Here is a 14,355-nt window from a genome sequence, read left to right as displayed (position 1 = left end):
ACTTTTGTTTCAAAAAAACATCTGATGGAACGCTGGAAAAACTATTGTTTTGCGCAAGTTGTGCAAAAAGGCGTAAAGCTATTCAGGCCTAAAATACCATCTCAACACAAAACATATTGCAGCAAGCACAGACTGCTGAGGTAAGCATTCACAGTCAACATTTGTAAAGAAGTATGTTTTATATATTTACATGACTAATTAGGAGTTCTTGAAACTCTTGAAAACAGTGTATATTAGCATTTTGCATCCATCTAAAGGTCGAATAACCTGAATAACATATTAAAACAATAAATATATTTGAAGTTGAGCTCATGTGTCTATTTATTCAATGATATATCTTGCATCATCTTACCTTGTGATCTATCTGTACCATTACATGTCTATAGCACATATTGCATGCTTACACTTCAATGATGCTCCATGAAAAGAGCATATTTTCCTTTAATACATTCCCGGTAAAGAAATGAAACATCTGCATGTTGTCTTCAGAAAGGGAACTTGTAAAGTGTTTCACTGTTGTCTGTGTTTCTTTGTGAGAAGTAAAGCCATCATGACTGAAGTCGTCGTTGGGTCTGAACACCCCCTCAAACTGAAAATGCACTTTAAGGCTACATTAACCATTATAAGTACACTGAAACTGTGTGGGAAACAATTGTCTTTCTGTGCTAATCTGGCAGAGTACTCTCATAGAATTCTCCCACTGGAGCAGAGGAAGACTCTTGGAGATAAGTATACTTTTCTGCCTGAGCAGAATTGCTGGAAGCTACTTTAATAGACTTAAACCGCTTAAAGAACATTAAACCACTTACTCAGCAGTACATATAGCCAAAATCAACAGGCTTGTCTCACCGCAAATGTTGCCTTTTTTTTTACTGTCTTGCACATTTATCTTAAAAGCCAAATCAAGGTCACACAGTCAAGTCATTCTGTGCTCTCCTGCCTTTTTCACATCTCCACGCTCCATTTGGAACTAAAAAAAAAGTAACAAACTGCCAGAGATCTACAATTTCTACCTTGGCCGCTTGTCTGATAACGAGCCAACAACAGGTGAAATTTGGCTGAGTCTATCCGCTGTTGCAGCTTACATTTCAGACTCTAGTGCAAGCATCATTAGGAATCATAAAGCAATCGGTCGTTGAGTGAAAATATGTGCTGGTTTGCAAAACCCGACTTTGACATGTCCACCAGTATTTCAGAGGATAAGTGTTTACCGAACAGGCGCCAACTCCTAGGACAGTGCTGGGCTCTTCGAGATACGAAAGTGGCGAGTAGTGACGCTCTTAGAATATAAAGAAAAGCTAATAGCCAATTGATCTTTAAACTGAGGAGCTAAGCTTCTCAGCTTATCCCATCATTGTGCAGATAAAGGCGATTAATGTGGGAAAATCAGTATTGAGACAACAGGATTTTAGCAGATGGCCTCATTCACAGGCAGGCTGAATAAAGTATATTCTTGAGAAACTTCTGACTGAACTGTAAAAATGGAAATAAAATTCTCAAGTAATAGCTAAAGGTGTAATTAGGTTTAGAGGCACAAAAGCTTATAATTAGACCATCTGAGAGTTAATGGGATCAACATAAACGAAGGTTTTAAAATCATGCAATACTATATCATCTCATTAGTGAGCTTAATGTATGCCTGTAGTGTAGGGAGTTGTTTCTCAATCTAAACAAGGCGTCTACAACTCCAATGCCAAAGAGCTGATCTCCTGTGTGTTTCTGATATTTGACTTGTTCAACACAACTGAAATGAAGAAAATGAATGGTTGATTTTCAGGCCTCTGCCGAACTTGACAACATGCTGAAGTTGTAATTCAGGGATACTCTAGATGTGTTGGAGCAGGAATGTATCTAGGAGATCAGATTTTAAAGACCAAAGTTGGATGAAGGCAATTAATTTAGGCATAACAGTGTAGAAAACAAAAGGACTAAAACTTTTGGCAACACTCACATGGATACTACAAAGAGTGGAACCTCAAGTTAAACTGGAAAACAAAAAACATAAACTGTTTTGCTACACTTAAGGGTGTAATGAGATCTCGCGGTCATGATTTTTTCTTGCCAAAGGGAAGTCTGTCTCAGGAATTGCTGTCTAGTTGATCACTTGGTGTGATTTTGTCTAATGAAATTGGTCTAAGCTTTTATTATAAGCACTATATGTAGGTGTGCGCTTTAAGCTTAATGATTTTTTTTTCCATTTCTGCTTAAGACTCATAGTTTGAAGTAAGAATGAATGTAGTTTTTAAGTAGTGTTGACTGTTCATCGAGTTGCCTGACAACATTGGGTCAAATGACGGCGCATCTTTAAAGAGGTTGGACTTTCCAGGACAGGAGATGGAAATTTTATTTATTTATTTATTTTTACCCCTCCTGGGGGTCTTTTTGTGGGCTCTAGTGTCCCTTATATGATAGTAGGCTGACAGGAAACGGGGAAGGAGAGGGGGGAAGACATGCGGCAAATGTCGTCGGATCCAGGAGTCGAACCCGCGACGGCCGAGTCGAGGACTCAAGGCCTCCAAATACGGGTCGCGCTAACCGCTACGCCACCACGGCACGCCCCAGGAGGAAATGGAAATTTAACAAGAATTTCCCTTGAAGTGGGAATTCCAACTGGGAAACTTGGAAATCACCGATCAGCCCTGGTCTACTAGGTCCAAAAAATAAATCAACAGATTGACTACTAAAAAAGCTTCAAAGTTGGCAAATGTCCCTTATGTCAGGTTTTTAAAAACACTACATTTCTCAAGACCAGTATTTAAAATACTTAAGACTACTGGACGCAGAATTGAATTGATAAACACTAAACAGAAATTATTTAAAACTCAGTTTAAGTTGCTTTGACACCCACAAAATGCTCTTAAATTCTCTTCTTCTTCATTCCCACGCACCCAATATCGCCTCAGGTTGTAAGAAGGAAGTACACCCCTAATTATGGTACATCATTTGGTGACAAGCATGTCTTTTATATATACGCCTGATAATCACTAAGAGTGAGACATTCCAGCAGTCTGACTTTGTTCCAAAAAACATGGCATACATGTCACAACATGACATCATGTCTTTTCTCGACTGTCTTCTTGGAAGAATACACTGCTCTTGTTCTTCTGCAACAGCTTTGGGCTGGGCAGCACCATGAGGCCAGTGAACCCCAGATAGTGGCACTCCAGCAGCAGATACCAAACAGCCCGTCATGAGACAGCATGCTTCACGCCGTCAACCACACTGCAAGAAATGAGGTTAAACAGCACTATCGCACAATCCTGGAGCCTCTTCTATTTTTATTAGTGGTGCTGACAGAGCCTTAACTTTAAAGAGAAGCAGTGGCATTTTTGGGAAGGATTTAAAATAATTACAGCAGCATCCTGAGGGGATTATGATTATCCTTATTTTTTGCCTAGTTTTGAATTATTCATAGAAAATAGAGATATTTTCAATGTATGTTATAAACACATCTAAATCTATAGCTAGGACACACTTAAGGAGGTTTGGTGTAGTGAACAACTGCTGTTAATAATTGAGAAGGACCTGTTTGCCTTTAATTTCTTTGATGTAATGACCCTTTAAACGGCACTTGTTAGAATAGATTTTAAACATTCAGAAATTCCTCCCTCAGGGAAATTGCTCTGAAACCAACAACCGTGGCAACTAAACAGTCTACCTTATCTCCCACCATCTTTTTCCATTGGGTCATTTTGGTGGTGTGGGAAAAAAAAAAAACCTGTGTGGTTTAATGTATCATCTTTTAATCTCTTAAGTTAACCCCCCCCAAAAAATAACAACAAAAAAACATGAGGTGTGGAAAACAATTCCAGAGGTAGCAGAGGTTTATAGCTGTGCTATCATGGAAGTGAGGATGAAGAGGGACTATGGGCTAAATTCTTCCTGGTCTTCAGTAGGATCGTGTACAGGGTAATATTTGTACACAACAGACTGTAGCTCTGTATGATAGAAACAATACCCTATACATGTTTAAGGTATCACAAGAAAAACACAAATGTCTTCTTTGTTTTCATTTTACATATAAACAAAGGGTCAAAAAGAAAAACAAAAGACAGTACAAACTGGGACATTTGCCATAAAAAAATAGGTGAGTCTAAATATATGACTTACCAAGCAGTTGGACTCCTCTGGTTAGGCCATAGACATCGATGAGAGCCCAAACGGGTTCAGCAACATGGACACCACTGAAGAACAGCATGGGGTTGGAGTTGTTGATACGGTAAAACACTCTGCCCTTCTTATCAACCCAGAAAGATATGACATTCCCCTCATTAGATAGTTCCTCTGGCAGGGCTTTTGCCCAGAAGCCACTCTGGGAGACGAGGTCAGGGCAGGCGTACTTGGGCAAGTTGTCTGGATTTATCCGTGACGGGTCTTTAGACGTGAAGCCCAGACGCAGCGCTCCGCTCCAGCAGCACTGCTTCTTAGTTATCTGGAGAGTGGATAGCGTCGGATTAACAGCCACTCAAATGATAATGAATCAATATTACCCAAGGTGCTCAGCAGTTAATTTACTTGAATCAAATTATAATATCTACACAATTTCACACACATCATTTCTAATTACAACCACAATTAAAGGTACAATCACCCACTAATTTAATTTAATTTAATCAGTCTTACTTCCACAAAGAGAAGGGAGCTTGTTTACTGTCTCTGTGAAAGTTGTGAGCTCTGCACTTAGGCATCTGTGTGACTGATTGATGACAATAAATCCTACATGGCATGTTTACATTTTGTGACGTAGTGTTGGAAACGTTTCAATGATTCATTTTGTCTCATCCATTCTGGAAATACACACTGTGGTTTTATGGGACCTGCTGACATTATCAACACATAAGCAAGATAAAGCCTAATTTGGTGAAATTTGGCTTTAATTTGTTAATGTAGTGAAACTACTCTTTTATGTAAAATTATGCAAACCACTGGAGTAGTGTGTTTTAAATCCCCAGATTCATTTTTTTAATGTTCGAGTAGCTTTATTTCTTACAATTAACTTATCAGAGACTGAAAGCAAACGATTGTAGTTGCGATGTGAAAGTAATCAACAGTTCTAAAGTGGTTTTAAATAAACTCCTCTTCCGTTCTGTCCCTTCCAGCCATATTTAGGATTTATTAAATATTTCTGCCATTGTGTATTACAGCAGTCACTGGGTGTGCACAACTTGTCACCTGGTAGGAAAACCAGTGCACCTGGTAGGCATGGTTGCAGATTTTCAGTGTAAACGAATTTTTTTCATGTTCCAACATAAAATATTATAAATAATGCATGAGATCAATGTCAACAAAATATGGTAAATTACTATTCAAGCATTAGTTTTAGTGATCCCTAGTTTATCACTGCACATTTACATTGTCAGTGATTGTGTAATAAACTCTAATTACTCTGATAGGTTGTCTCTGTCATCTGTTGTCTTTCTTGCCAACAAACGCTTTGCTCTCCGTCCAAGGGAAAAATTTCCTCCTATGCTGGTTTTAGAAATGGACCACAGTGCCAGTGAGAAACAGCATGAGTGCAGACAGAACACATCTTGGATGAAAACTATAGGCAGAGGCTGCTGGAGGATAAACTGACCACTTTTCCTCACTTTACTACTCTCTTCTTCTACTGCTCTCTAATTTGCATTATATGCCTTTATTTCGACTGGTAACTTTAAGTTTTCTATTAGTTTTTTTTTCCACCATAGAAGCTACACCTTATCTGGTGTTCTGGTTGGCTGTGTTGCCTTCTTGGAGGAGGGCATCAGCTGAGCTAATGCTGCTGTCAATATCAACTAATCGTTCTCCATCTCTTGCTATTAGCTTTTTACTTTCATGAACTTGGAAAGGGTTAGGGTAAATAGTGAGTCAAAATAAGACTTTTGTGCATCTGTTTTGTCTTCTCAAACCCCCAGTTGGCCGCTTGTACTGAGCCAGGTTCTGCTTTTACAGGGGGTTTTGCTCTCCGCTGTCACTACATGCAAGCTCAGTGTGAGAGACTGCTGTAAGGTCAACGACCCAATGCAATCTGCTGCATTTCCTTAAATGAAACTCACCTTTAAATCAACTTTTTTTGGTGGTAAGCAGTCTAAATAAGTTATTCAGGCTTCCATATGTATGTTTCTGTCTGAATTTTAATGTTTTTGTGCAATTCTTTTATTTTGCCATAGTTTTGCCTAAAAACCTATCATTACTGGCCGGTCTGGTCAAATGGTTCGTAAGCCGTTGACTTGTCCTATTGGTTGAAAGAGATTTATGTATCCATCCCTTGCGCCAAGCCACAAGCATTGCTTAAAACAACATATGTGTTTCAAACCTACTGAGACTGGTTACATTGGTATGTTCATCACCTGCAAACGATTTTTGTCTTATTTTGACTCACTATTTACTTAGAATGTACGGCTCAAGATAACAGGGTTCCTCATATGGCAGTGCTTGCCCTGCTCTCTCGCGTTTGAGACATAGATGGCCTGATAGGTGAAGTGGAAACTTGTTTTAAGCTGCCGCTGCTTTGGCCCACACAAGAACAGCACAGAGAGAAAACAGAGAAAATCAAAACAGGAGAGCAAAGACTGGAGATGAAGAAAAGGTGAAGAATAACAAGTTCGTACTTGTTGAATGAGTTGGAGATTAGAAGAATTTGTTTTTTAAATCATAATCGGAATGACCAGTTTTCTGAATAATTTGTGTAGAAACTATATGACACTACATGACATAGTAAAGATATCGTAGTCTCTTCTGACTGGCACACAAAAACCATGCACAATTATTAGAAACACATTTACCTTCAGCCGAACTTGCTCGTAAACAGCAATGGGCCTGTTGCTGAAGGTAATGGCGTTGCAGAAGCTGGCCTGTCTCTTGACGGTTCTCTGTGACAGGTCCATAATAATCTGTGAGCCTTTGGTGCTAGGGTGGAACTGCAGAGGGAAGGAGGACAAATTTCCACATGGTTGGATAGGCGGGTAGCGCTTCGGCTTGTGGTGGAATCGGTGGGGTGCTGCAGGAAATGGTCCATTTAGAGAGTCTACAAAGAGAAAGAAAAGTTTAGTCAACAGGTGGGGAGGCACGAAATCTCCCTACAAGCATGGTTTGAAGCAAAACAGCCAAACGTTAGATTAGAATATTGAATTATAGACTTTCACCGCACACCATTTCACATTAATAAAAACTGACAGCTGCTGTCACATGTCATCTTCTCTGAGAAAATGTCAGCTCATGCAACATCCGACTTGGTAAAAAGACTTTACCTTTAAATCATTGACTGATTTGTAAAGGTGCACAATTACAGATTTTCAGTATGTAGCTGTGCAAAGCAGATAAATACATAAAACTAACTTTAACAGGTGTAATAGCATAAGGGAAGGTGCTTCTATAAGGTACTGACACAGTAAAATGTGTGTTACACTTTTGTAACACACAAAAAAATGTTAATTGTAAAAATAAATATATATATATACAGCTCTGGAAAAAATTAAGAGCCCACTGCACTGAACCACGTTGAAAATCTCATGGTTTTTCTACCAACTTTTGATTTCTGAACTCTTCCTGAGTTAAAACTTTAGTATTATTGTTTCTAAATGAATATGCATCTTTTTTGTTATTTTGACCATTTCTCATTTTCTGCAAATAAATACAAAATTTTTGCTTGGAATTCTGGAGGCATGTTGTCAGTAGCTCATAGAATAAAAGAACAATGTTCATTTTACTCAAACATACACCTATGAAAAGTAAAATCAGAGAAACAGATCAATTTAAGTGGTCTCTTAATTTTTTTTCAGAGCTATATATCCTTTCTCTTCCACCTATGAAGTGAAAAAGGAAGGTATGAATACTTTTCCAGTGAACTGTAGTTAAGCACAGGCTACCTGCGTTACCAAGCAGGATACAAAAAATAGAAACCTCTCTTACTTAAAACATTTTCTTGTGGTTTGTTGGGCAAAGTAAAGCAAACTGGTACCCAGTGAATCATATTATGCATCAGACTTTTGGGAATTTTTTTCCCCCCATGTGAAAATGTGAATAACTGTTTCCAGCCTGACGTTCATATTTTAAAGAGGTTCCCACAGATAAAGGATTTGCTCAAAGGCATAAAAAGGCTATTTTCACAGAGATTTGCTTTCATTATATCACCTCTCCCCTTTCTTGTTTCCACATTCCTTTTAAAAACGCAACACCAAGGCCATGTGGTTTAGCGGAGGAGGTGTTTTCTCACAGACTTGAGGCTCTCGTTAATTGTCAAGCAGAAATGTTTTTGATTCAACTGGAACAAAAATAAGTACCATATTTCTTCTTTTAATTTGATTAGACACAGTTTATCTGCCACAATCCTTCAGTTGTTTCTGCCTGTCACGCTTAAAGGTTTTGAAAAATATGACAAAACTCTTGACGATCTGCCAAGGTTGGAGATGAATAATTTAAACCTAATTAACACCTCTTCACACTTGGGAACAGATTGCATTTTCACACCTAAACTTGACAAACTGTGGAGGAGCTGCTTGTGTTCATCTATGAGAGGAGAAAATATCCACTGCAGCTATTCTTACTTTGCCATGGTTGACTTTGTAAGGTTAAAGCCAGAGAATATACATGTGACCATCGCTTCCCGCCTCAGGTCAATTCTATTAGTAAAGGTATGACTTGACAGAAGCAAAAAGGCAAACAAAAAAACAATTAGGATAAGCTGAATAAGGCCGGAAAGTGAGAGTTTCTGTCAACGCATTTCTGCAGAGTCTTTCTATTCGAATCACAATGGAGTGAAACTCTGCCAAGGGTTCTGGGTTCAGAGCAGTCTATTTGTTAAACTCTTTGCGAGCTCTTGTCATTGCAGAACAATGCAGGATTATGCTTTGTGCACAGCAGTGGTCTTAAATGAAGTCATAACAAATCTCCAACCATATTGCAGTCATGATGTCAAGTCAGACGTGATGTCTTGAGGAAAACACAATAGGTCTGTGGTGTTCCCAGTCAATAACAAAGCCCAAGACAAAATGGAGCGTTTCCTGTGAGATCTCAGAGCAGAAACATCTCAGTTCCCTGCAGATAGTGTGCAGCTTTACCCTAAACTATCTAATCACAGATTACTATGTCTTATCCCTATTTCAATGTATTATTTCTACAATGTGGTGAAAAGGTATTTGGCTTATAATGCATTTATTTTGTTTTTGCTTTTGTGCCACAATTAAATGTTTCAGATAATTAAAGTCAGACAAAGATAACCAGAGTAAATATAAAAAGCTGATTTTAAATATGGATTTTGTTTATTGACAGAACAAAGGTTTGCAGCCCAAAGCAGTGTCCCATGTAAAAACAAAATTACTTTCCTTGTTGTTCATTCGTGAATTAACCGATTAACCACATTTTTTTCAGCTTCACTAGCACCATCTGGGCCTGATTACTAGCAGAAATGTACAGTCAGGGAAGATTATGAGTAGAGCCTGTGTGACAACAGCAGAGTGCCTAAAAGAACCACATCATGTCCAGATATTAAGCTCTTTCTGAGGGATTGCAATTGCATCGAACCACAATGAGAGGCATTACTCTGAAGCAAAGAACATATGGAATCAGAGTGAACCTTCACAACCAAACCTACACTGGGAGTGCATTGATAATTCATCCAAAAGATCACAACAAACCCAGAAGAGGATCTTCAGAGCTGCAGGCCTCACCCAGGCCTCACTTATGATTGATATATTCAACAATAAGTAAGGGACGGGGCAATGATGGCAACAAGATTTGTTTCAAAGTAAAACAAAAAAACAAACAAAAACAAGACAAACTCTGCTGACAGAAAAAATACACTTTCTCACATTTTTCCAAAACACATTTAAATGACTAAGATTTTGAGGAAGGTATTTTGTATCTGTATTCCGTATGATATTAAGCTAACAGACACCATCCTAAATGGTGTTGTTACTGTGATACTCTAGGGCTTCAGGACCTGGAAAACGTCCAATAATTGAAGAAACCGTGAATCTTGTCCTCCAGCAGCAAACCCTGAAGGATTTTGTCCAGCCACCCATACTTATTCATAGTCAAAGTTTGGATAATTCAGGTGTAGTGGCATGACTTCAAACAGGCTGTTATGCTTGAAAGCTCTCCATTATAATGGAATATAACCAATTCCGGAAAGAAGATTGGACCAGCTTTTGGAAATTAGATATTGCAGTTTTATTGCCAAGAGTGACACATGTAGTTATTGAACTGAGGTAATAATTATTTTTTTAATATTGACCCAGGTTGGTATACATAGAATTTGTTTTATTTGTACTATATTTTCTATTTATTTTGGCCAGTTTTAGTTGATATTAACATCAAAACATACAGTAAAAGAAATCAAATACAGAGGTTTTGCTAAATGAAATTGCTTTTTCCTCAAGGACAGTTTTCTGCACTCTAAACATCTAGCAGATAATAAAAAGTTAAATAAAATATCGCAAAATACAATTTTTTTCCCAGCAAAGTGAATCAAAAAGGAATGCAACCCGACAAGGTAAACAATAACAAGAACATTGGCATGATGGTTGAAACATGCCATGTCGAAGATGAGATAAAAAGCCAGAAGATGGATAAAGTCACACACAAGATGACTGCCTCTGCTGTCATGAATTGAAGCAGACAGTACAGAGACAGTAAGCAGGTTTAGTGTGTGGGATTTGGCCTTCTGCTCTCTGTACATTTTATTCTAAGGCTGGAGATCTTTAAAGAAGCCTGAGTAAATGTTCTAGCACGGTCTGACGTTAGTATCGCGGCCCACTAGACAAACATTGGAAGGAATGCACGAGAGCCAGAAGGCATGTATATTTTTTACTTCTTGCAAACACATCATAGCTCGAGGGCTTCTTCCAAAGAGGTGGGCAAGTGTGATACTTAAACCTTAAGGAGGCCTGTGAAGTTATCATTTTGTAGACATGTATAGAAATCCTCAGAGATGTGGAAGAATACTGGCTTTCTCAACTAAATAATTTCACGCACCAACAAGAATCTGTGTGAATCAACCAAGTAACACAAATGTTCTGATGCAAAGACAAATTTCACAACACTCTATTGGAAGAGTGTACACAGTTAACATTCGTCGGTAATGCATTTTGACCAAAAGATATAAATAATCTTCTTTTTGAGTTGTGCTAAATTGCTAAGGTAAAGAGGGAGCCACTGTCATGAGAGTCACTTTTTTTGGTTTGAGTTGTTGCCATGGTTGTAGCTGTTCACCTCATCAGTCATGACTCAAGATTATGTTGTATAAAGGCTCCGACATACTTGATCCGAACAGTTGGCATGCAGTCCAGTGGTTGCGGACCGCTCACATTCACACACACCTTTCATAAAATGGTGTAGACCTGCAGGGGGACACTCTCCTGCTTCATTATACGTCACGTCATGACTCGCGTATATTGAAATAGAGGAATCGTATCCTCCATTTTGCTTTTATGAAACGATCACGAAACAAGCGTGACACTTTTCTGCAGACAAACTCTGTTACATTTTCCATCCAGGAGTTATTAACCGTTTGCGAGTCTTATAAATATAGCAATTATTTAGTGAACAATTGTACAAATTTTCACAATTCCTCACTGCGTTGTCGTCAGAAGTATTCATGTCTCCTTTAGAGAGAGTGGAAAAGGAATAGTTTAAGACAAATATCAACATTGATGTCTGAGTGTTTTTCCGCATTAAACACTGCCGCAACAAACTTCTGACCAATCACACAACACTTCGCAAAGAGCTCTGTCGAAATATTTCAACCAGGTTCTGGTGTCGAGTTCGGCAGGCGGATATCCTTCTGCAAAGAAAATTACACAATGTCTTTCTGAGTCAGTGTCTTCTCTGTGTGCCCATATGACTTCTGTCCACCTTCTTGCCTTTGTCCAGAAACATGTATGCTACATAAACTGCTATTTTCCTCCAATGGTCATACTTTTAGGACCAACAAATAACAGAGAATATTTGTCTCTAGGTATTGAGATACTCTTTTTAAAGTATGTGAGCAGGATAAAAAAAATGTGCAAATTTACAAGGTAGTGTGACTTCACCCTGGGGTGCTTCTTGAAAACAAAGTATAAAGGGGCCCTTCATTTATTCATTTACACAAACATTTTGTGTAGACTGACTCCATGTTATGCTAAAACAAAACTGTAAAGTAGGAGAAAATAAACATTTTGGCACTACTAGGGAGAAATGAGACATACAAAAACAACTTGGTTTTCTTATCTTAAGGTTGTGATAGTGTACAAAAAAGTCAATGCCTTTAATCTAGTTTCTGTGATCTGATATATATTTCATTAAACACAAAAAAGTTGAGTCAAGTTCCTGTCGAGTCAACAAAATGGCTCACGGCAATAGTAACATGATAAAAACTTAAATTTGGCTTTGGTTATTAAGACCAAAGAACTTTAGAAGTTTAACAGTCAGGTGAAGTCTGAACAAAAGTCCACAGCCTAGACTTATTTAATAGGTGGATAAACAGTAGAACACTCAAAACAATAGAAACAAAAGTAAAAGTGAACACTTGAATTGTCAAGTCTTGAGAGCGGATCCACCTGTTAGCATTTTTTAAAACAGAAAGCAACAGATGTTGCTGCACAAGAAAGCAATTTTTTAAGCATCTTATCTGATGAAGACATCCAAACCGTTTAAAAACAAAACATGGAAAAAATGAAAACATTTCGCAAGATGATATGGGTTAAGAAAAAACAACATTTTTCTTTGTTGACGTCCTTGTGCATAAATTGTGCGTATTATTAAATGATTTTCCACACCTCAATGTCACATCTTGACAGCTGAACAACAACCAAACCGTTTCTGTTTTCCCAAATGAGGAGAAAGGTAGAGATGACAGAGTTCTTGTCATGAAGCCAGTTATTTATTTATTTTTATTGATTTATTTTTTGTCAAAACAGTATCCTTGTCTGCTATTGTATTGTTACTTCAACAACAGGAAAGAAAGAGTTGGTCCATGTCCAGCTACTCTACTGGGAATGTACCTTGTTACAGGCCCAGTCTGGTTGTCAGGTAACATAATGACACAGTCATAGTCAACTTTGAGGCCTTAAATTCAGAAACCTGGGACCAACAATTAAAAAAAAACAACTGCTGAACATACACTCAGTTACCATTAATAAGGACTTAGATATATCCTTGATCAATGGTGATGTTTTCTGTATGTTGACATTTTATCTATAACTTCAAAAATAAACTTAATTTGATTAAAATTACCCATGCAAATAACCTAAAATACATCTTTCATTACATGAATTAATATCTTGAAAACTGTTACAGTTATCTACATTTGGAGCCTGATTTAATTCCAATATGTTGCATTTTCTGAATATTCATAGTGAAAACACCTTAACCACCATATCTTCAATGAAAAATCAGCTTTATTCACTAACTACGTATTTAATGTGGAAGTCACAGTTAAAACTAGCGCTATATGCTAACGGTATTCAGAAGAACAGGAAAAATTTAGCAACTTGAATCTGTTGTGTTTTGTAGCTCATATCCAAAACTTTCAAAAAGAAAATGAAACTATCCACATTGGCTTCACAGTTAATGCTGCAAAACACTACTATAATGTACAAAACATTGTTTTTTTATCATTCCAAACCATTCCACTAATCCAAACGCGGCTAAAACTTGCCCTTTGAATACTTTGACTTTATTTCAGACTGACAGAAACGCCTACAAATTTCACGCACTCTGTTCTGAGGCGCGCTTCAAAACCCAAGTGTGTGATCCATTAATGAATGCCTCTTGCACCGTGATGCGAGATGTCCTTACCGTAGAAGGTATTTCTGGTGATCTGACCTCCCATGACTGGATGCAAGGTGTTTTCACCCTCTCTGCGAGCTGGATCCACGATCCTTAGTCAGGAGCGCGTCCTCAGCTGCGACATAATACTGACAAGACACACACACACACAAAGCAGATAAAAAAAGCCCCCCGGAGAGAAGGAGAGGTTGAGCGCAACGACTGTCCAAAGCCTCATCGATATTAAGCAGCAGGCAGAGACTCACAGATCTGGAGCGCTGTGTCTCAGTCTCTGTGAACGGATCACGCTGAAATTAACATAGAAGGTGGTAGTGGAGGTGGAGCTTCCCAGGGTTGTTAACGCTGTAGACACCAGCGGTCCAAGAGTTGTCGCTCTGCTTCTACTGCATGCAATCTGCTGGAGCAAACTGAAAGTAGAGCTGCAGCAAACATCCTACACATTTTGTGAGCCTTCGGTTTCACTCCGCGACCCATCTTGTGCTTCAATGTGAAATGTGTTTTCTTTCGCACCTGTTGAGTCTCCTCTGTAGTACTTGCTCCACTGCTCACACTTGTTTTCAAGTAATCAAGTACATTTTAATGAAGGTGATGGGGTTTTATGTAAAA

At 38.3% G+C, this 14,355-nt stretch overlaps 1 protein-coding gene across 2 annotated transcripts in view; it reads right to left on the bottom strand.

The window, feature by feature from the left end:
• Window positions 1-14,148, bottom strand: part of LOC114138142 (E3 ubiquitin-protein ligase NEURL1-like) — a 35,699-nt gene extending 21,551 nt beyond the window's left edge. The window contains exons 1-4 of one of the 2 annotated variants that reach the window (XM_028007234.1): window positions 13,995-14,148; window positions 13,759-13,877; window positions 6,765-7,006; window positions 4,111-4,432 (exon numbers count right to left, since the gene is read on the bottom strand). In XM_028007234.1, coding sequence (XP_027863035.1) covers window positions 4,111-4,432; window positions 6,765-7,006; window positions 13,759-13,792 — 598 coding nt within the window. In that variant the 5' untranslated portion in view covers window positions 13,793-13,877; window positions 13,995-14,148. Of the gene's footprint in view, window positions 1-4,110; window positions 4,433-6,764; window positions 7,007-13,758 lie in introns of both variants that reach the window. The other variant, XM_028007233.1, reaches the window with a different exon arrangement.
• Window positions 14,149-14,355: the final 207 nt, after the last annotated feature.

Source organism: Xiphophorus couchianus, chromosome 22, assembly GCF_001444195.1.
Source record: "Xiphophorus couchianus chromosome 22, X_couchianus-1.0, whole genome shotgun sequence".
In the NCBI taxonomy this organism is placed as follows: Eukaryota; Metazoa; Chordata; class Actinopteri; order Cyprinodontiformes; family Poeciliidae; genus Xiphophorus; species Xiphophorus couchianus.
This window is presented reverse-complemented; position numbering and strand designations above follow the sequence as displayed.